At 40.0% G+C, this 16340-nt stretch overlaps 2 protein-coding genes across 2 annotated transcripts; one reads left to right on the top strand and one right to left on the bottom strand.

Annotated features, from left to right (window-relative positions):
* Positions 1–1845: 1845 nt before the first annotated feature.
* LOC115161200 (ubiquitin-conjugating enzyme E2 A) lies at positions 1846–8936 on the top strand. The gene is made up of 6 exons (XM_029711980.1): positions 1846–2192; positions 2848–2928; positions 7363–7388; positions 7631–7720; positions 7815–7903; positions 8128–8936. The coding sequence occupies exons 1-6, from the start codon at positions 2149–2151 to the stop codon at positions 8254–8256; spliced, it is 459 nt and encodes a 152-aa protein (XP_029567840.1). The 5' UTR covers positions 1846–2148; the 3' UTR covers positions 8257–8936.
* Positions 8937–9576: 640 nt separating this feature from the next.
* Positions 9577–15794, bottom strand: LOC115161199 (inhibitor of growth protein 1-like). Its single transcript, XM_029711979.1, has 4 exons — positions 15492–15794; positions 15035–15179; positions 14343–14491; positions 9577–10478 (listed from the first exon to the last, which is right to left on the bottom strand). The coding sequence occupies exons 2-4, from the start codon at positions 15171–15173 to the stop codon at positions 9849–9851; spliced, it is 918 nt and encodes a 305-aa protein (XP_029567839.1). The 5' UTR covers positions 15174–15179; positions 15492–15794; the 3' UTR covers positions 9577–9848.
* Between the last annotated feature and the right edge of the window lie 546 nt (positions 15795–16340).

Below are 16340 nucleotides of genomic sequence, written 5' to 3'. Positions count from 1 at the left end.
CTGAACTCTGAGAAGTAGTTAGTGAACCAGGCGAGGCAGTCATTAGAGAAACCAAGGCTGTTGAGTCTGCCGATAAGAATGCGGTAATTGACAGAGTCGAAAGCCTTGGCCAGGTCGCTGATGATGGCTGCACAATACTGTCTTTTATCGATGGCAATTATGATATTGTTTAGGACCTTGAACGTGGCTGAGGTGTACCCATGACAAGCTCGGAAACCAGATTGCATAGCGGAGAAGGTACGGTGGGATTCGAAATGGTCGATGATCTGTTTGTTCACTTGGCTTTCGAAGACTTTAGAAAGGCAGGGCAGGATGGATATAGGTCTGTAACAGTTTGGGTCTAGAGTGTCTCCCCCTTAGAAGAGACGGGGGGGGGGCTTTCCAATCTTTAGGAAGCATGATCATTACACAGGTGCACCTTGTGCTGGGGACAATAAAAGGCCACTAAAATGTGCAGTATTGTCACAACACAATGCCACAGATGTCTCAAGTTTTGAGGGTGTGCGCAAATGGCATGCTGACTGCAGGAATGTCCACCAGAGCATTGAATTTTAATTTCTTTACCATAAGTCACCAACTTCGTTGTAGAGAATTTGGCAGTACGTCCAACCGGGACACAACCGCAGACCATGTGTATGGCGTTGTGCGGGCGAGCGGTTTTCTGATGTCAATGTTGTGAACAGAGTGCCCCATGGTGGCGTGGGGTTATGGTATGGGTAGGCATAAGCTACTGACAATAAATAGCATTTTATTGATGGTATTTTAAATGCAGAGATCCTGTGACGAGACCCTGAGTCCTATTGTCGTGCCATTCATCCACCACCATCATCTCATGTTTTAGCATGATAATGCACGCCCCATGTCGCAAGAATCTGTACACAATTCCTGGAAGCTGAAAATGTCCCAGTTCTTCCATGGCCTGCATACTCACCAGGCATGTCACCCATTGAGCACGTTCATGATTTTTTTTGGGGGGGGGGTGCTCTGGATCAACATGTACCACAACTTCGCACAGCCATTGAAGATGAGTGTGACAACATTCCACAGGCCACAATCAACAGCCTGACCAACTCGATGCAAAGGAGATGTTTTGCAGTACATGAGGCAAATGGTGGTCACATCTGAAACTGACTGATTTTCTGAAAATCAGTCAGTATCAGTGACAAAAGATGGATATTGTTGCATGTTGCGTTTATTTTTGTTCAGTATAATTCCCTTGGTGGGGCACTGGTATGATTCTCCTGACATGTTCAGAACTTATTATCACACACCGCAGGATAGAAAGAATACAGGTGAGATTGCATAACAGAATGCAACAATATGCAGGCAGCTATAATATGATGTTGTACTGAACTGCTACCGAATAGCTGGGTGTATAAAGTGATTTACTCCTTTGCCAAGCACTAACTTGTTTTTAAATTTAACTAGGCAAGTCAGTTAAGAACAAATTCGTATTTACAATGACGGCCTGCACCGGCCAAACCCGGACGATGCTGGGCCAATTGTGCACCGCCCTATGGGACTCCCAATCACGGCCGGTTGTGATACAGCCTGGAACAAAACAGTACATTTATTTGTATTACCTTTATATATTTAGTTTACGACGACTGATCTCTCCATTTACTGTTCACGTGTCAGAACGCCCGTTTGTCACCTGTCGCCCAGGCCTGGTCGACCTTGATCGCTGGACATTTATTGACCTCGCTATACAAATTCCACGTCATTGTAACCACGCCCCCCGTCAAACACGATCTCAAAGCTAAAGGAAAAAAAAGAAAAATAGGGTGAGACTATGTAATTGGACACGTATTAATCATTGTTTGTTGATACATCATACGCCATTCAATTCACATACTTAAGGAAGAAGTAACACATTCAAGGAAAAATACATTAAAAGCTAAATTATCTCATGTATCGTTTTACTTAAGAAGAATACACAAAATACGTCGCCTATTTGCTGAAGTGGTATCGCCTAATAAACCACGCACTAGCGGCTAGGGTAGGAGGATTGGATTTCAGAGGCGACAGCGAAAAAGGAACTGAATGTTGTTGTAAACACAACATTAACCAGTTAGCTATATTATAAATACATTTTGTGTAAACAAAACAGTACATTTATTTGTATTACCTTTATATATTTAGTTTACGATGTCTACTCCTGCAAGAAGACGACTGATGAGAGATTTTAAGCGGTGAGTTGAACATTTTTCACGGGTGGTGTTAATGATATGCCTGAAGCTAGCTTGTCAGCTAAGGGTACTTGGCTAGCTAGCTAACGCGTCCAAGTCATCCAGCCGTCTATTTGATGATATTTGGCGTTTTATCTAGTTGAACAAATTTGCAATGTTGCATTGAAAATAGCGGATGCTTTACACAACAGTCTGCCGCTAAAGTCGACCCTGAAACAGTAGCGACTTATTTCGTCAGCAAGCTAGCTTGCTTACAAGACTTGACTAGCCAGCTAACGTTACTTGGCTAGCTAAGAAAACAACTCGCTCTCCAAGGCGAGTCACCATAGTTAACTCGCAAACGAAACTGAGTTAAATTAACTAGACGTCATAAAATTACTCAGGTTGGGTTTAATATTTCGAGGGATATTTTTGCGACATGCTTGAACTTTAATTTCAAACCATAACGTTTATGAATACGAATGACTTTTAGCTAAACACTAATCTAGGGCTGATGCATTGGTTGATAATATTGCAAGTAAATTAAGAGTTCAGTAATTTGTCGACTTGTAATATACTACAGCTATCAGTTTGAAAATAGGGCTAACAAGTCCTTAAGTTAGATAGCAAGTCATTTGAAACGTGGAAGTTGTTTTTTTCTTCCTTCGGACCCCCATAGGCTACAAGAAGACCCTCCGGCTGGCGTCAGTGGTGCCCCTTCCGAAAACAACATCATGGTGTGGAATGCAGTCATATTCGGGTAAGACGGTGAAGCGCAACCTGTCCGATGTGCACATTGACTGTGTTGTTCTGTAACACAGATGTTCAGTAGAAATATTACATTAACACCTAGCCAAAGATCTACTCATAAGGAGGAGCCTAGCTTTACCTTTACTCCTTAACTTCTATGGGCTAGGTGGGACGCTAGACCTGCGGGACACAGCCAGTGAAATATCAGGGCGACAAAAACAAAAACAACAAAATGTCATATTTCAACTTTCTCAAACATACAACTATTTTACACCATTTTAAATATACATTTCTCCTTGATGTAACCACATGTCCGATTTCAAAAAGGCTTTACAGCGAAAGCAAAACATTAGATTGTTAGGAGAGTACATAGACAAAAATATTCACACAGCCATTTTCCAAGCAAGGACATGTGTCAATAAAACCCAAAACATAGCTAAATGAAGCACTAACCTCTGACGATCTTCATCAGATGACACTCCTAGGACATTATGTTACACAATACATGTATGTTTTGTTCGATAAAGTTCATATTTATATCCAATAACAGCATTTTACATTGGTGCGTGATGTTCAGAAAATGTATTCCCACCAAAACGTCCGGTGAATGTGCACATCAATTTACAAAAATAGTCATCATAAACGTTGACAAAATATATAACGATTATTTAAAGAATTATAGATAGACTACCCCTGGATGCAACCGCTGTGTCAGATTTTAAAATAGCTTTACGGAGAAAGCAATTTTTTTTCAATATTCTGAGTACATAGCTCAGCCATCACTGTGAGCTATTCAGACACCCGCCAAGTTCGGGGCAACCTAAACTCACAATTAGTATTAGAAATATTCTCTTACCTTTGCTGATCTTCGTCAGATTGCACTCCCAGGACTGCTACTTCCACAAGAAATGTTGTTTTTGTTCGAAATAATCCATATTTATGACCAAATACCTCCGTTTTGTTCGTACAGATCACTTATCCAAAGGCATAACGCGCGAGCGCAGAACGAGAGACAGTCAAAATGTTCCATTACCTTACTTAGAAGCATGTCAAACGCTGTTTAAAATCAATCTTTATGGTATTTTTAACGTAAAATTGCGATAATATTCCAACCGGACAATAGCATATTCATTCAGGAAGAAAAAGAAGGAACGGCGTGCTCGCGTGACCGCGCATATCCAATCCCTTTGTTGCCAGGCAGACCACTCAGTAACTGAGCTCCTATTATCTGCCCAGTGAAAATGCTCAAACCACTTTCTGAAGGCTTTAGACAGTCAATGGAAGCCTTAGGAAGTGCAACGTCCCCCACAGACACTGTAGCTTCGATAGAAAATCAAAAGAAGAACTACAATTCTCAGACTTTCCACTTCCTGCTTGGAATTTTCTCAGGTTTTTGCCTGCCATATGAGTTCAGTTATACTCACAGACACCATTCAAACAGTTTTAGAAACTTCAGTGTTTTCTATCCAAATCTCCTAATAATATGCATATTCTAGTTTCTGGGCCAGAGAAGTAACCTGTTTAAATTGGGTACGTTTTTCATCCGGCCGTGAAAATACTGCCCCCTAGCCCAGACAGGTTAACTTAGTGACCCCTTAACAGGCGGATCCCGTTAGCGGGATCGATTTGACAACAGCCAGTGAACTAGCAGAGCGCCAAATTCAAAACAGCAAAAATCTCATAATTAAAATTTCTCACACATACAAGTATTATACACCATTTTAAAATAAGATTCTCCTTAATCTAACCACATTGTCCGATTTCAAAAAGGCTTTACGGCAAAAGCAAAACATTAGATTATGTTAGGATACCACCTAAACAAGAAAAGCCACACAGCCATTTTCCTAGCAAGGAGAGATGTCACAAAAACCAGAAATACAGCTAAAATTAAGCACTAACCTTTGATGATCTTCATCAGATGGCACTCATAGGACTTCATGTTACACAATACATGTATGTTTTGCTCGATAAAGTTCATATTTATATCCAAAAACCCCATCTTACATTGGCGTGTAATGTTCAGAAATGTTTTCCATCCAAACCTCCCGGTGAATGAGCACACATATTACAGAAATACTCATCATAAACTTTGATCAATATACAAGTGTTATGCACAGAATTATAGATACACTTCTCCTAAATGCAGCTGCTTTGTCAGATTTCAAAAAATGTTCATGGCGAAAGCACAATTTGCAATAATCTGAGTACAGCCCAGAAGACACCAACAACAAGCAAACAGAAACCCGCCATCTTGGAGTCAATAAAACTAAGAAATGACATTATAAATATTCACTTACCTTTGATTATCTTCATCAGAATGCACTCCCAGGAATTCCAGCTCCACAATAAATGTTCGATAAAGTTTATCTTTATGTCCAAATACATCCATTTTGTTCGCGTTAGGTTCACTATCCAAATCCACAACGCACGTGCTTACTGAGTCCAGACGAAAAGTCAAAAAAGTTATACTACAGTTTGTGGAAACATGTCAAACGATGTATAGAATCAATCTTTAGGTTGTTTTTAACATAACGTAAATTCTGGACTACAAGCCGCAACTTTTTTCCCAGGCTTTGAACCCCGCGGCTTAAACAATGACGCGGCTAATACATGGATTTTTCCCGCTTTAAATGTTTTTTTTTTCAAAAAAAACACATTGTGACGTGCTCAGTTTTTTGGCAGCATGAAGCTTTCATTAGACCAATGAAATTGCCGAATGGGTTAAGGTCAAACAACTTTTTTGTTTACTGTTTAGATTAAATCGAGCGCTCTCAAACTTCATCATTCTGATTACGGTAGTCATTTTGTCACCATCATCATGGCAAAGACACGGAGAAATGCATATGATGCAGCTTTCAAGTTGAAGGCGATTGATCTGGCTGTTGGAAAAGGAAATAGAGCTGCTGCACGGGAGCTTGGTCTTAATGAGTCGATAATAAGACGTTGGAAACAGCAGCGTGAGGAATTGACTCAGTGAAAAAAGACAACTAAAGTTGTTACAAGCCGTGTTTCGTTAAAGCCTGTAAAGTTAATTTGTTTCAATGTACCGGTAGGGACCTGCGGCTTAGACATGTGCGGCTTATTTATGTTCAAAATAATATATATTTTTTAATTCAGTGGGTGCGGCTTATATTCAGGTGCGCTTAATAGTCCGGAAATTACGGTATATCTTCAATAAAATTCCAACCGGACCTATCCGTTCTCTTTAGGAATGAATATGAACTCAGCTCGCTCCCAAGTCTCTGCGCGTGACTGAACCCATGCCTTATAATGGGACACCTACTTCCTTGGGCTGTTATTCCCTTCAAATTCACCATAGAATCCTCAAACAAGGTTCTAAAGACTTGACATCTAGTGGAAGCTTTAGGAAGTGCAAAATGAACCCTAAGTCACTGTATACTGTAAAGGCAATCACTTGAAAAAACTACAACCTCAGATTTCCCACTTCCTGGTTGGATTTTTCTCAGGTTTTTGCCTGCCATATGAGTTCTGTTATACTCAGACATCATTCAAACAGTTTTAGAAACTTCAGAGTGTTTTCTATCCAAATCTACTAATAATATGCATATCCTACCTCCTGGGCCCTGGGTATGTTTTTCATCCGGCCGTGAAAATACTGCCCCCTATCCCTAAGAATCCAAGGACCTTGTGTTCATTTCAGATGTAACAGTAGACTGGCAAAGAACTACATTTTTAAACGTGAATCGATTCACAACTGCAATACGGTTCAATAAATATAAAGCCCTTTACTTTCATATCACAAGTATTAACACAAATGCAAAAAAACAAACACGCATACTGTTTTAACCAACTTTATCACAATTGCAGCAGACCGTATTTTTCAGTGACAACACGTTTCTGGTGGCCTTTCGTTATACACAGGTGTTCAGCGCATGCTAAATAGCTAAGTACCACAAGTTGTCGCTCTGTCTTAAGTAAACACAGGCTCTAACATGGAGAGATGTCGGTGTGGGAACTCTAACCCTATAAAGGTGTGTATCTATTTGTGTTTTTCTCGCCGATATGAAAGATAGTCCTAATGCTCCCAAAACGGTACCGCAAGTGATGCATGTTAATGTTCAGACTTAGCGCCAGGGCTCTTTTAACAAAACTCCCCTGTACAGAAGACGCCTTCTTCCAATGACTCTTATGTGTAATATCATGGAACTGGGTGAGAGACATGGTAAAGGGCTATGTAACACCATGCTCCATCAGCAAATATTGCAGAGCTGAGTTTGGGTTCTGAAACAGCCGTTGCTAGTTATTGGTCATTCTGTGAGAGCCAGATCGTGTCAAGACCTTTTTAGGCCAATGATGCCAACAATTAAGTGAATTATCTGCTCATTGTAATGTACCTTCTTCATCCGTATAACTTATTAATGGGGAACTGACACATTAATATTTCATGCACACAAACTTTCAATGCATTTATTTCCCTTTACAGCCCAGAAGGGACACCTTTTGAGGATGGTGAGTACAGCACTGTACACCCCATTCTTTGTGTTTGCATACTCTGCAGTTAAGGTTTGTGTGACATTATTGTTGAATTGATAAATTCCACATTACTTATCAACTCCCTGTTTTATCTAACGGCGGTATTGCAGACAATCCAACAGCTGTAATTGCAAAAACACGTTTTCTAACATTCTTGGTTGCGTGATATTAGCCGTGGTTCTAATTCATATTCTCCCTCCATGTTTTATATGTTCCAGGCACATTTAAGCTCACTGTTGAGTTCACAGAAGAATACCCCAACAAACCCCCCACAGTGCGATTTGTGTCAAAGATGTTTCATCCAAATGGTATGTTGTCACAACGACAGTAGCAAAACATTCTGATAATGATTAGTATTGCCTACAAAGGTTAACACTATTTTTACCCTTCCATTTGATTTAGTGTATGCAGATGGGAGTATATGTCTGGACATTCTACAGAATCGATGGAGTCCAACCTATGACGTATCATCCATTCTTACCTCTATCCAGGTAGACAAATTTCATGTTTTCCATGCATCCTCCTGTCATCATTTAGTCCTACTGCGACAGCAGAGATAAGCCACAACAGACCTTAACTTCCCATACTTAACATCCTGAAGTGCCATAAGTCATGGTGCATATTCCCACTGTTATGCCACACTCCTTGTGCTGTAGAATGCCTGTCTCATCTACTCTGTTGGCCTATCACCCCTCTCTCCCTTCCCTCCTTCCAGTCCCTGCTAGACGAACCAAACCCCAACAGTCCGGCCAACAGTCAGGCGGCCCAGCTTTACCAGGAAAACAAGAGGGAGTACGAGAAGCGTGTGTCTGCCATTGTAGAACAAAGCTGGAGGGACAGTTGACCACACCCTCTCCCTTCTGTCCCCAGCACTGAGCTGTGTGTGACTCGAGTTCTAGTGGAGTACATCTTCATTTAGTTTTTCTTTTTAAGCTTTTATGCACTTTACCTCTCCCTTCCCTTGTAGAACCTTTTTTTCTGACACGCTTGGAGTGATTGTTTTACTTTTTTTTTTGTATTTTCCCCTCTCATTTTGGTCTATTGGGACGTATGTGCTGAATCTTGCCTTTGCCACCACGCTCTTCAATTGAGGACCATTTTTGGATGTCAATTACCTTGCCTCATCCCTTCACTGAAACAAATGAGTTGGACTGATTTTGTTTAATGTTTGGAAGAAATATCAATTATGATAACCTAGCTTGTAGGTTTCTTCTTTGGTGTGCTCCCCTTTATATCAAGCTCATTTTACAAAGCAGCATCTGAGCTATCAAGCTCTACCTTTCTTTGGACAATTGCTGCCCGTGTTCATCCTAAACACCCTGATTGAGAATCAGACCCACAAGCTTAACCCATGTCTTTGCTGTGTTGTGAGCTCTGTTACATGCATGACAGTGTGTGCATTCATGTTGTTCAGTACCCTCAATGTATATAGGAAAACATACATCTGGATTTATGTACAGATTTTGCACTGGTTGTCCATGTCATTTTTTCCAGCACTTGTAAATAAAGGCATAACTACCTTTACTGTAGTACTGTTTCTCTTGGACACCGACAGTAAACCATGTGCTCCCTACAGTATTCATCAATCCACTCTATATTTAGCTTTCTGTGGCAAATAATGTGATATCAGTGATCTTGTGAAACTAGCTTCAAAGTACATGCATCTGTTAACCTCATTAAACACACAATATTGAAGCAAACCTTAATGAGAACTCTACACATCTAAAACCAATCACAATTGCAGAACCGCATGGAGTGATTGTGTACACACACAACACCAAATGACACGAGTTGTTGCTTTGCTATTGACTGACAGTACGCAAAGAGCAGAGGGGGAGATGTCATTTGCAGAACCCCTTGGTAAGACTGTTTGGGGTTTTAATCTAGGTTTCTGTAAAGCATTTTGACATTGATGTAAAATGGGCTTTCATAAATACATTTGATTTAATACTACCGTTGCACTAGATACATTTAATTCACCTTACCGGTGTCAAGTGAAAGTCCTCACGAACACAGGCCCGTTGCCAAGAGGATTTGGCATCAAACATTTCCAACTGGATCATCTCCAATGCATTTTGCTAGGGCAGTCCTATCAGCAATGGCACTTCAAGCAAAGGGCAGTCACATACGTGATGAAGACAATTCAACAGAGGAAGTTCATAGATGTATTGCACAATCTTGGATGAAATGTTTTATTTGTTCGGAGGAGCATTATGGTTGCATGCATGATACAGCAGCGTCAATCATTGGTGTGGCTATTTGATAAAATAATCTATTACATTATGCTGTATCTGCTCTAAACCAGTGGTCGTGAACCAGGATGTCCATCTTCCAGTACAGCATTTAGTAAATAAGTCCCTCTTTCCAAATAGCATTGGGAGTAGAAAAAAAACTAACCTAACATGACCACAATGTCTACTGGGCTAGGTAGAGAAGCTACCTGTTGTAGGCCCTTTCCTTCTTCGCCCTCTCTAGGGCCTTGTCCATGGTCTTCTCATTCTCGCCCCTGCATTTGGGGCAGAACCACTTCCCCTTAGGCTTGTGATCCAGCGCCACACAGGAGAAGTGGAACCACTCGATGAGACACTCGTCGTTATCACAGCCAATCATCTCGCCGTAGGATACCTGTTCACACAGGCAGTAGGTGGGCTCGTCTGGGTCGATGGGCAGGTCTAGGGGTGACACCTCCCTCTCTGACTTCCCCTTTGACCTCTTCTTCTTCTTGGACGACAACGTTTTGGCCCTCTTCTCTCTGGGTACCCCCATGCCCACCTCATCAACATGACCCATGCTTCCATAGCTCTCCCAATTCTCTCCGCTTTTCTGCCGCCGTGACCGTTTCCCGCCAGACTTGTCCCCCCCACCGACTGAGCACAGCGTCACCTTGTCACGCCTCTTGTCATGGTGACCTGCTTTGCCCGGAGTTGTTTCTGCCGACGGCACTATGGAGGCTGCGGTCGTCATGGCAGTTGATGTGGGTACATGGGTATCAGGGTTCTCCTTGGAGGCGTGGAGGAGCTCAGAATGCCAGTCCACCTGTCTGCTACAGTTCTCCACCAACTCCACCTGGAACAGTACAGAGTATATATATATATCACTTACACACACTGTGGGTTTTGATCAAAAGGGTGACATACAGTACCAGTCAAAAGTTTGGATACACCCACTCATTCCAGGGCTTTTCTTTATTTTTACATTGTAGAATAATAGTAAAGACAAACTATGAAATAACACATACGGAATCATGTAACCAAAAAAGTTTTTAATCAAAATATGAGATTCTTCAAAGTAGCCACCTTTTGCTTTGGACAATATTGGCAATCTCTCAACGAGGTTAATGAGGTAGTTAACTGGAATGAATTGTTGTGACAAGATAGGGTTGTTACGCAGAAGATTTCCAAATATAGCTAAAAAGACCAAGTCCATATTATGGCAAGAACAGCTCAAATAAGCAAAGAGAAACGACAGTCCATCATTACTTTAAGATGTGAAGGTTAGTCAATGCAGAAAATGTCAAGAACTTTTAAAGTTTCTTCAAGTGCAGTTGCAAAAACCGTCAAGTGCCATGATGAAACTGGCTCTCATGAGGACCGCCACAGGAAAGGAAGACCCAGAGTTACCTCTGCTGCAGAGGATAAGTTCATTAGAGTTACCAGCCTCAGAAATTGCAGCCGAAATAAATCCTTCAGAGTTCAACAGACACATCTCAACAGCAACTGTTCAGAGACTGTCAATTGCTGCAAAGAAATTACTAAAATGACACCAATAAGAGACTTGCTTGGGCCAAGATGGAAATATGTCCTTTGGTGTGATGAGTCCAAATTTGAGATTTCTTGTTTCCAACCCTTGTGTGTTTATGAGATGCAGAGTAGGTGAACGGATGATTTCAGCATGTGTGGTTCCCACAGTGAAGCATGGAGGAGGAGGTGTGATGGTGTTTTGCTAGTAACACTGTCTGATTTATTTAGAATTCAAGGCACACTTAACCATCATGGCTACACAGCATTCTGCAGCGATAAGCCATCCCATCTGGTTTGCACTTATTGGGACTAGGGCGTATACCGCATTTTATGATATACCAGTATTGATGCAGGGACCAGTTTGGGTTTTTACTTTACCTTCTATACCAGTATTTGAATGTTTGGTTTGTTAAAATGTGATACGCCATGTGTAATGTCAATTTTTTATAGTTTACGTCGCTACTTAAGTCATCTCTTTCCGCCCTTTTCTCCATGCCACTTTCCACGCCCCGTCACTGAAGGAGCGCATATGACGTTCAACCACGAGACACTTGCGTTCAGTCTGCATGGTCAACGCTGCTTTCACTTTGCTTATAAATCAACTAGCGTTCTATAATGACACTATTAGTTTGTGTTTCTTACGTCAGCAAACAGCTAGTTTGTCTTTCCTTAGCAAGTTGCCCCACATCTTGTTAGCCGCTAATGCTAATAGCTACTGAGTAAGAGCAAACGTAGCTAGCTAATACAGGTGGTAGTGTAGACCTATATCAGCATGTTGTTTGTGCAACAGCATCTTCTAAATCAATGAGGAATATGCAAAGCAAGAATGTTAGCTACATGAAGTAGCTAAGAGAAAACATGTAATGTAGCCAAAGCTTACAGGGTCCCCTAGGAAACACTTATCAAACCTTTAGTTCCTACCCTGTCATTTTAATTCATTGTCATCTCAAAACACTATTCAAAGTGCCCACTATTATATTCTAACTATAGAATTAGAATAGTCATTCTATTTCCAAGATTCCAGCAGTTTTGCTCTAATTCGCAAGTCAAATCACAATTGCAACGTTTGGTTAAAAATAAGTCTTAGATTATTTGCCCATATCATGCAACCCTATGTGGCAATTCTCAATTGAGCAGAGGTTGTAAAGTACTTAAGTAGTACTTGAAAGTGTTTTTACTTAAGTCTTTTTTTTGGTATATGTACTTTATTTTTACTTCACTACTTTCCCAAAGACAATATTGTACTTTTACTCCATACATTTTCCCTGACACCTAAAAGTACTCGTTACGTTTTGAATGCTTAGCAGGACAGGTCCAATTCACACTATTGTCAAGAGAACATCCCTAGTCATCTAATGCCTCTGATCTGGAGGTTTCACTAAACAAAAATGATTTGTTTGTAAATGATGTCTGAGTGTTGGAGTGTGCCCCTGGCTATCTGTAAATAAAAAAAATGTAAAATGGTGCCATCTGGTTTGCTTAATATAAGGAATTTGAATTATTTATACTTTTACTTTGATACTTAAGTATATTTTATCAATTACATTTACTTTTGATACTTAAGTATATTTAAAACCAAATACTTTTAGACTTTTACTCAAGTAGTATTTTACTGGGAGACTCACGTTTACTTGAGTAATTTTCTATTATTAAGGTATCTTTACTTTTACTCAAGTATGATAATTGGGTACTTTTTCCACCACTGCAACTGAGTGCAGGAAATGCAGAAGTGATAAGTGCTGAAATTTGTTTTGGTTGAAGTTGAATTGAACAGTATAAACCAATCAGAATGGAGAAAGACTCATTGAAATCACTTAGAATGTATGTGTTGCCACCCTAGAATCACTCACTACCCATAGAACTTTTATTATTCAAAACTAAAAATATATATTTTTTTTTTTACAAATACTGTGATATAATATTTTGGCCATATCGCTCAGCCCTAAGTGGGACTATCATTTATTTTTCAACAAAACACACCTCCAGGCTATGTAAGGGCTATTTCACCAAGGAGAGTGCTGCATCAGATGACCTGGCCTCTACAATCACCGGACCTCAACCCAATTGATATGGTTTGGGATGAGTTGGACCGCAGAGTTAAGGAAAAGCAGCCAACAAGTGCACATCTTATGTGGGAATTCCTTCAAGACTGTTGGAAAAGCATTCCAGGTGAAGCTGGTTGAGAGAATGCCAAGCATGTGCAAAGCTGTCATCAAGGTAAAGGGTGGCTACTTTGAATAATCTCAAATATATTTAGATTTGTTTAATACTTTGTTGGTTACTACATGATTCCAGATGTGTTATTTCATAGTTTTGATGTCTTCACTATTATTCTACAATGCAGAAAATAGTAAAAATAAAGAAAACCCCTTGAATGAGTAGGTGTCCAAACTTTTGACTGGTATTGCAAGTTGGTCAAGGAGACTGACCAATATGGGCTTTGTTACAGCCTCATCCATCAATATTATTGCATTTCAAGTTGGAAAATCAAACTACTTCAGGATTGGTGTCCTGTCCGCGGGACGGTTGAGCTAACGTAGGCTGACGTGATTAGCATGAGGTTGTAAGAAACAAAAAAAGATTCCCAGGACATGTACATATCTGATATGGGCAGAAAGTTTAAATTCTTGTTAATCTAACTGCACTGTCCAATTTACAGTAGCTAATAGAGTGAAAGATTACCATGCTATTGTTTGAGGAGAGTGCACAATTATGAACTTAAAAATGTATGAATAAACCAATAAGGCACATTTGGGCAGTCTTGATACATTTTGAATAGATATGCAAGATTTCATTGCATCACTCAAACTTTGCACATATAGTGCTGCCATCTAGTGGCCAAAGTCTAAATTGTGCCTGGGCTAGAATAATTCACTATGCCCTTTCTATTGCATTTCAAAGACGGTACAGAAAAAATACCAAAAAAGGTTGTTTTTTTCTTTTGTATTATCTTTTACCAGATCTATTGTGTTATATTCTCCTACATTCCTTTCACATTTCCACAAACTTCAAAGTATTTCCTTTCAAATGGTATCAATAATATGCATATCTTTGCTACAGGCAGTTAGTTAGATTTAGGTATGTCATTTTAGGCGAAAATTGAAAAAGAGGTTTAAGCAAAGTTCATATAAAAAGGGAAGACACCTTTGTCCATAAACAATAATACAGGCAGCCAGCCACGTTCACGCACCATATCCCCAGCAATCTGGATCTTCTCATCTCCCAGCTCCTGGCTGCGGATAAGAGCTCTCTGGATGGCCAGCTGAAGTCTATGCCGCTGGAGAGGGTCGGACTCCCGACTGTAGCGCTCATAAGCATCATCCAGCTCTTGCAGGCCATCTGAGACAGGGGGGAAAAAACAAAAAGATGCAAGAGATGTAACAAACATGGCCCATAGATTGCGTAAAGTGGATGGAGTGGCAGTTTATTATGGATCTAAACAAGCGTGTATTAAATATAGTAAGCTAAATACATTTACATAACTTGACGCGGATATTGTTTTAATTTTACATAGAATAGTAGACATCTTTTATTCAAATTGTAACTTAATCAAAAGATGCACAGACTAGCTAGCTTGTATCTGGATGCCAGTAACCAGCTACTGCTAGAAACTAGCAGCGTAACTTCAGCTAGCTATATTAACAGACTAGTAACAGTTATGTAAACTAGCTATATTAACAGACTAGTAACAGTTATGTAAACTAGCTATATTAACAGACTAGTAACAGTTATGTAAACTAGCTATGTTAACAGACTAGTAACAGTTATGTAAACTAGCTATGTTAACAGACTAGTAACAGTTATGTAAACTAGCTATGTTGATTAACGTACCTAGCAGGTAGCTAGCAAAGTTGGTCAGTGGATGAAACGTGAACGATTTACCTTGATATTTAGCATCAATTTCCTTCATAAGCGACACACTCCTCTGTAGGTCGAAAGGCAGTGATTCGACCAAGTCCAAATATTCTTCCACATAATTTGTAACGACATGGACCGGGTCGCCGTTAGCCGGATTTAGCATTCTCGTCTGTCAATGTCCACAAAAAAAGAAATACAATTGTTACACAGAACATCCTTCTTCTACAATATTATGGCACACAGAACATCCGAAACTCATAATCCTACAGTACACGTTGGACGAATAAAAAAACATATTTGCAATCTCTTTAACGTTTGAGCTGACCTTTTCCCTTACTGTATCCATGAAAACTAACTCCGCTAACGTTTAACAGGAGGAAGCTAGGCTAACAGCTACCATTAGCTAGCTAGTAGCAGTAACGTCGTTACAGCCTTCACACTGATTACGGTCTGAACACGCAAACGACCCATTTTTACTCACCAGAAACGTTGTATTTTCCGTTTACTGAAGCTTATACAATGTATTCAACCCAACTGGAGAATATTCTAACGGTGCATTGATTGCAGCGTGAAGAACGGTAAACTTGAGTTGAACAAATAAACCGGTTTATTTTGAGCATGCGCATCCTGTGAAACAAACTTGACATGTGTCGATTTTTTTGTTGTTGTGAAGATACTTTTTGGCAACGACGTTTTTTATCTGTTGTGTCTATTGTTTGTTTGTTTTAATGCATTTAGTTTACAATTATGCAGATCTTGTGAAAATGGTTGATGCCTGATATGCTTGATGTTACATCTTAGCTTGATACAGTTCCAGTTTTGCTCTGATGTTATGAAGGCGATAACCCGCCATATCGGAAATACAATGTATGCGCCCTCTGGTGGCAGTATGACAGAATGGCAATTATTTAAAATGTAAACAAAGTTTCTCTCCATCGCAGACATTTCACACTGTTTGAGCTGACAGTTATCATTGATATATTGGATAATCTAACTCTGTGCAACACTGTGAGGAAGGTAGAAGACAGAACAAAGAAGTGAACTCTCAATCAACATTTTAATATTTACAATGTAAAAGATGTTTATGACAAAAACAGGAGACCACACCAGTGCCACACTGTCACTGTAAGATTCTATTCTGGATGACAGTAAAGATAGGAATGTCATGATGGAATAGGATGAACTGTCTGGAAGGAAATCACAGAGAATTCTATGCTGTAAATCATCAAGTATTATTAAACATGTTACATAGTATGTGTACTGTTTGAAGTCTGTTAGGTAGTCTGATAATATTGATGTATAATCAGCTCAGCCTTGTGTGCCCCTTTAA

The sequence above is a fragment of the Salmo trutta genome, chromosome 24 (genome assembly GCF_901001165.1).
Source record: "Salmo trutta chromosome 24, fSalTru1.1, whole genome shotgun sequence".
Classification (NCBI taxonomy): domain Eukaryota; kingdom Metazoa; phylum Chordata; class Actinopteri; order Salmoniformes; family Salmonidae; genus Salmo; species Salmo trutta.
This window is presented reverse-complemented; position numbering and strand designations above follow the sequence as displayed.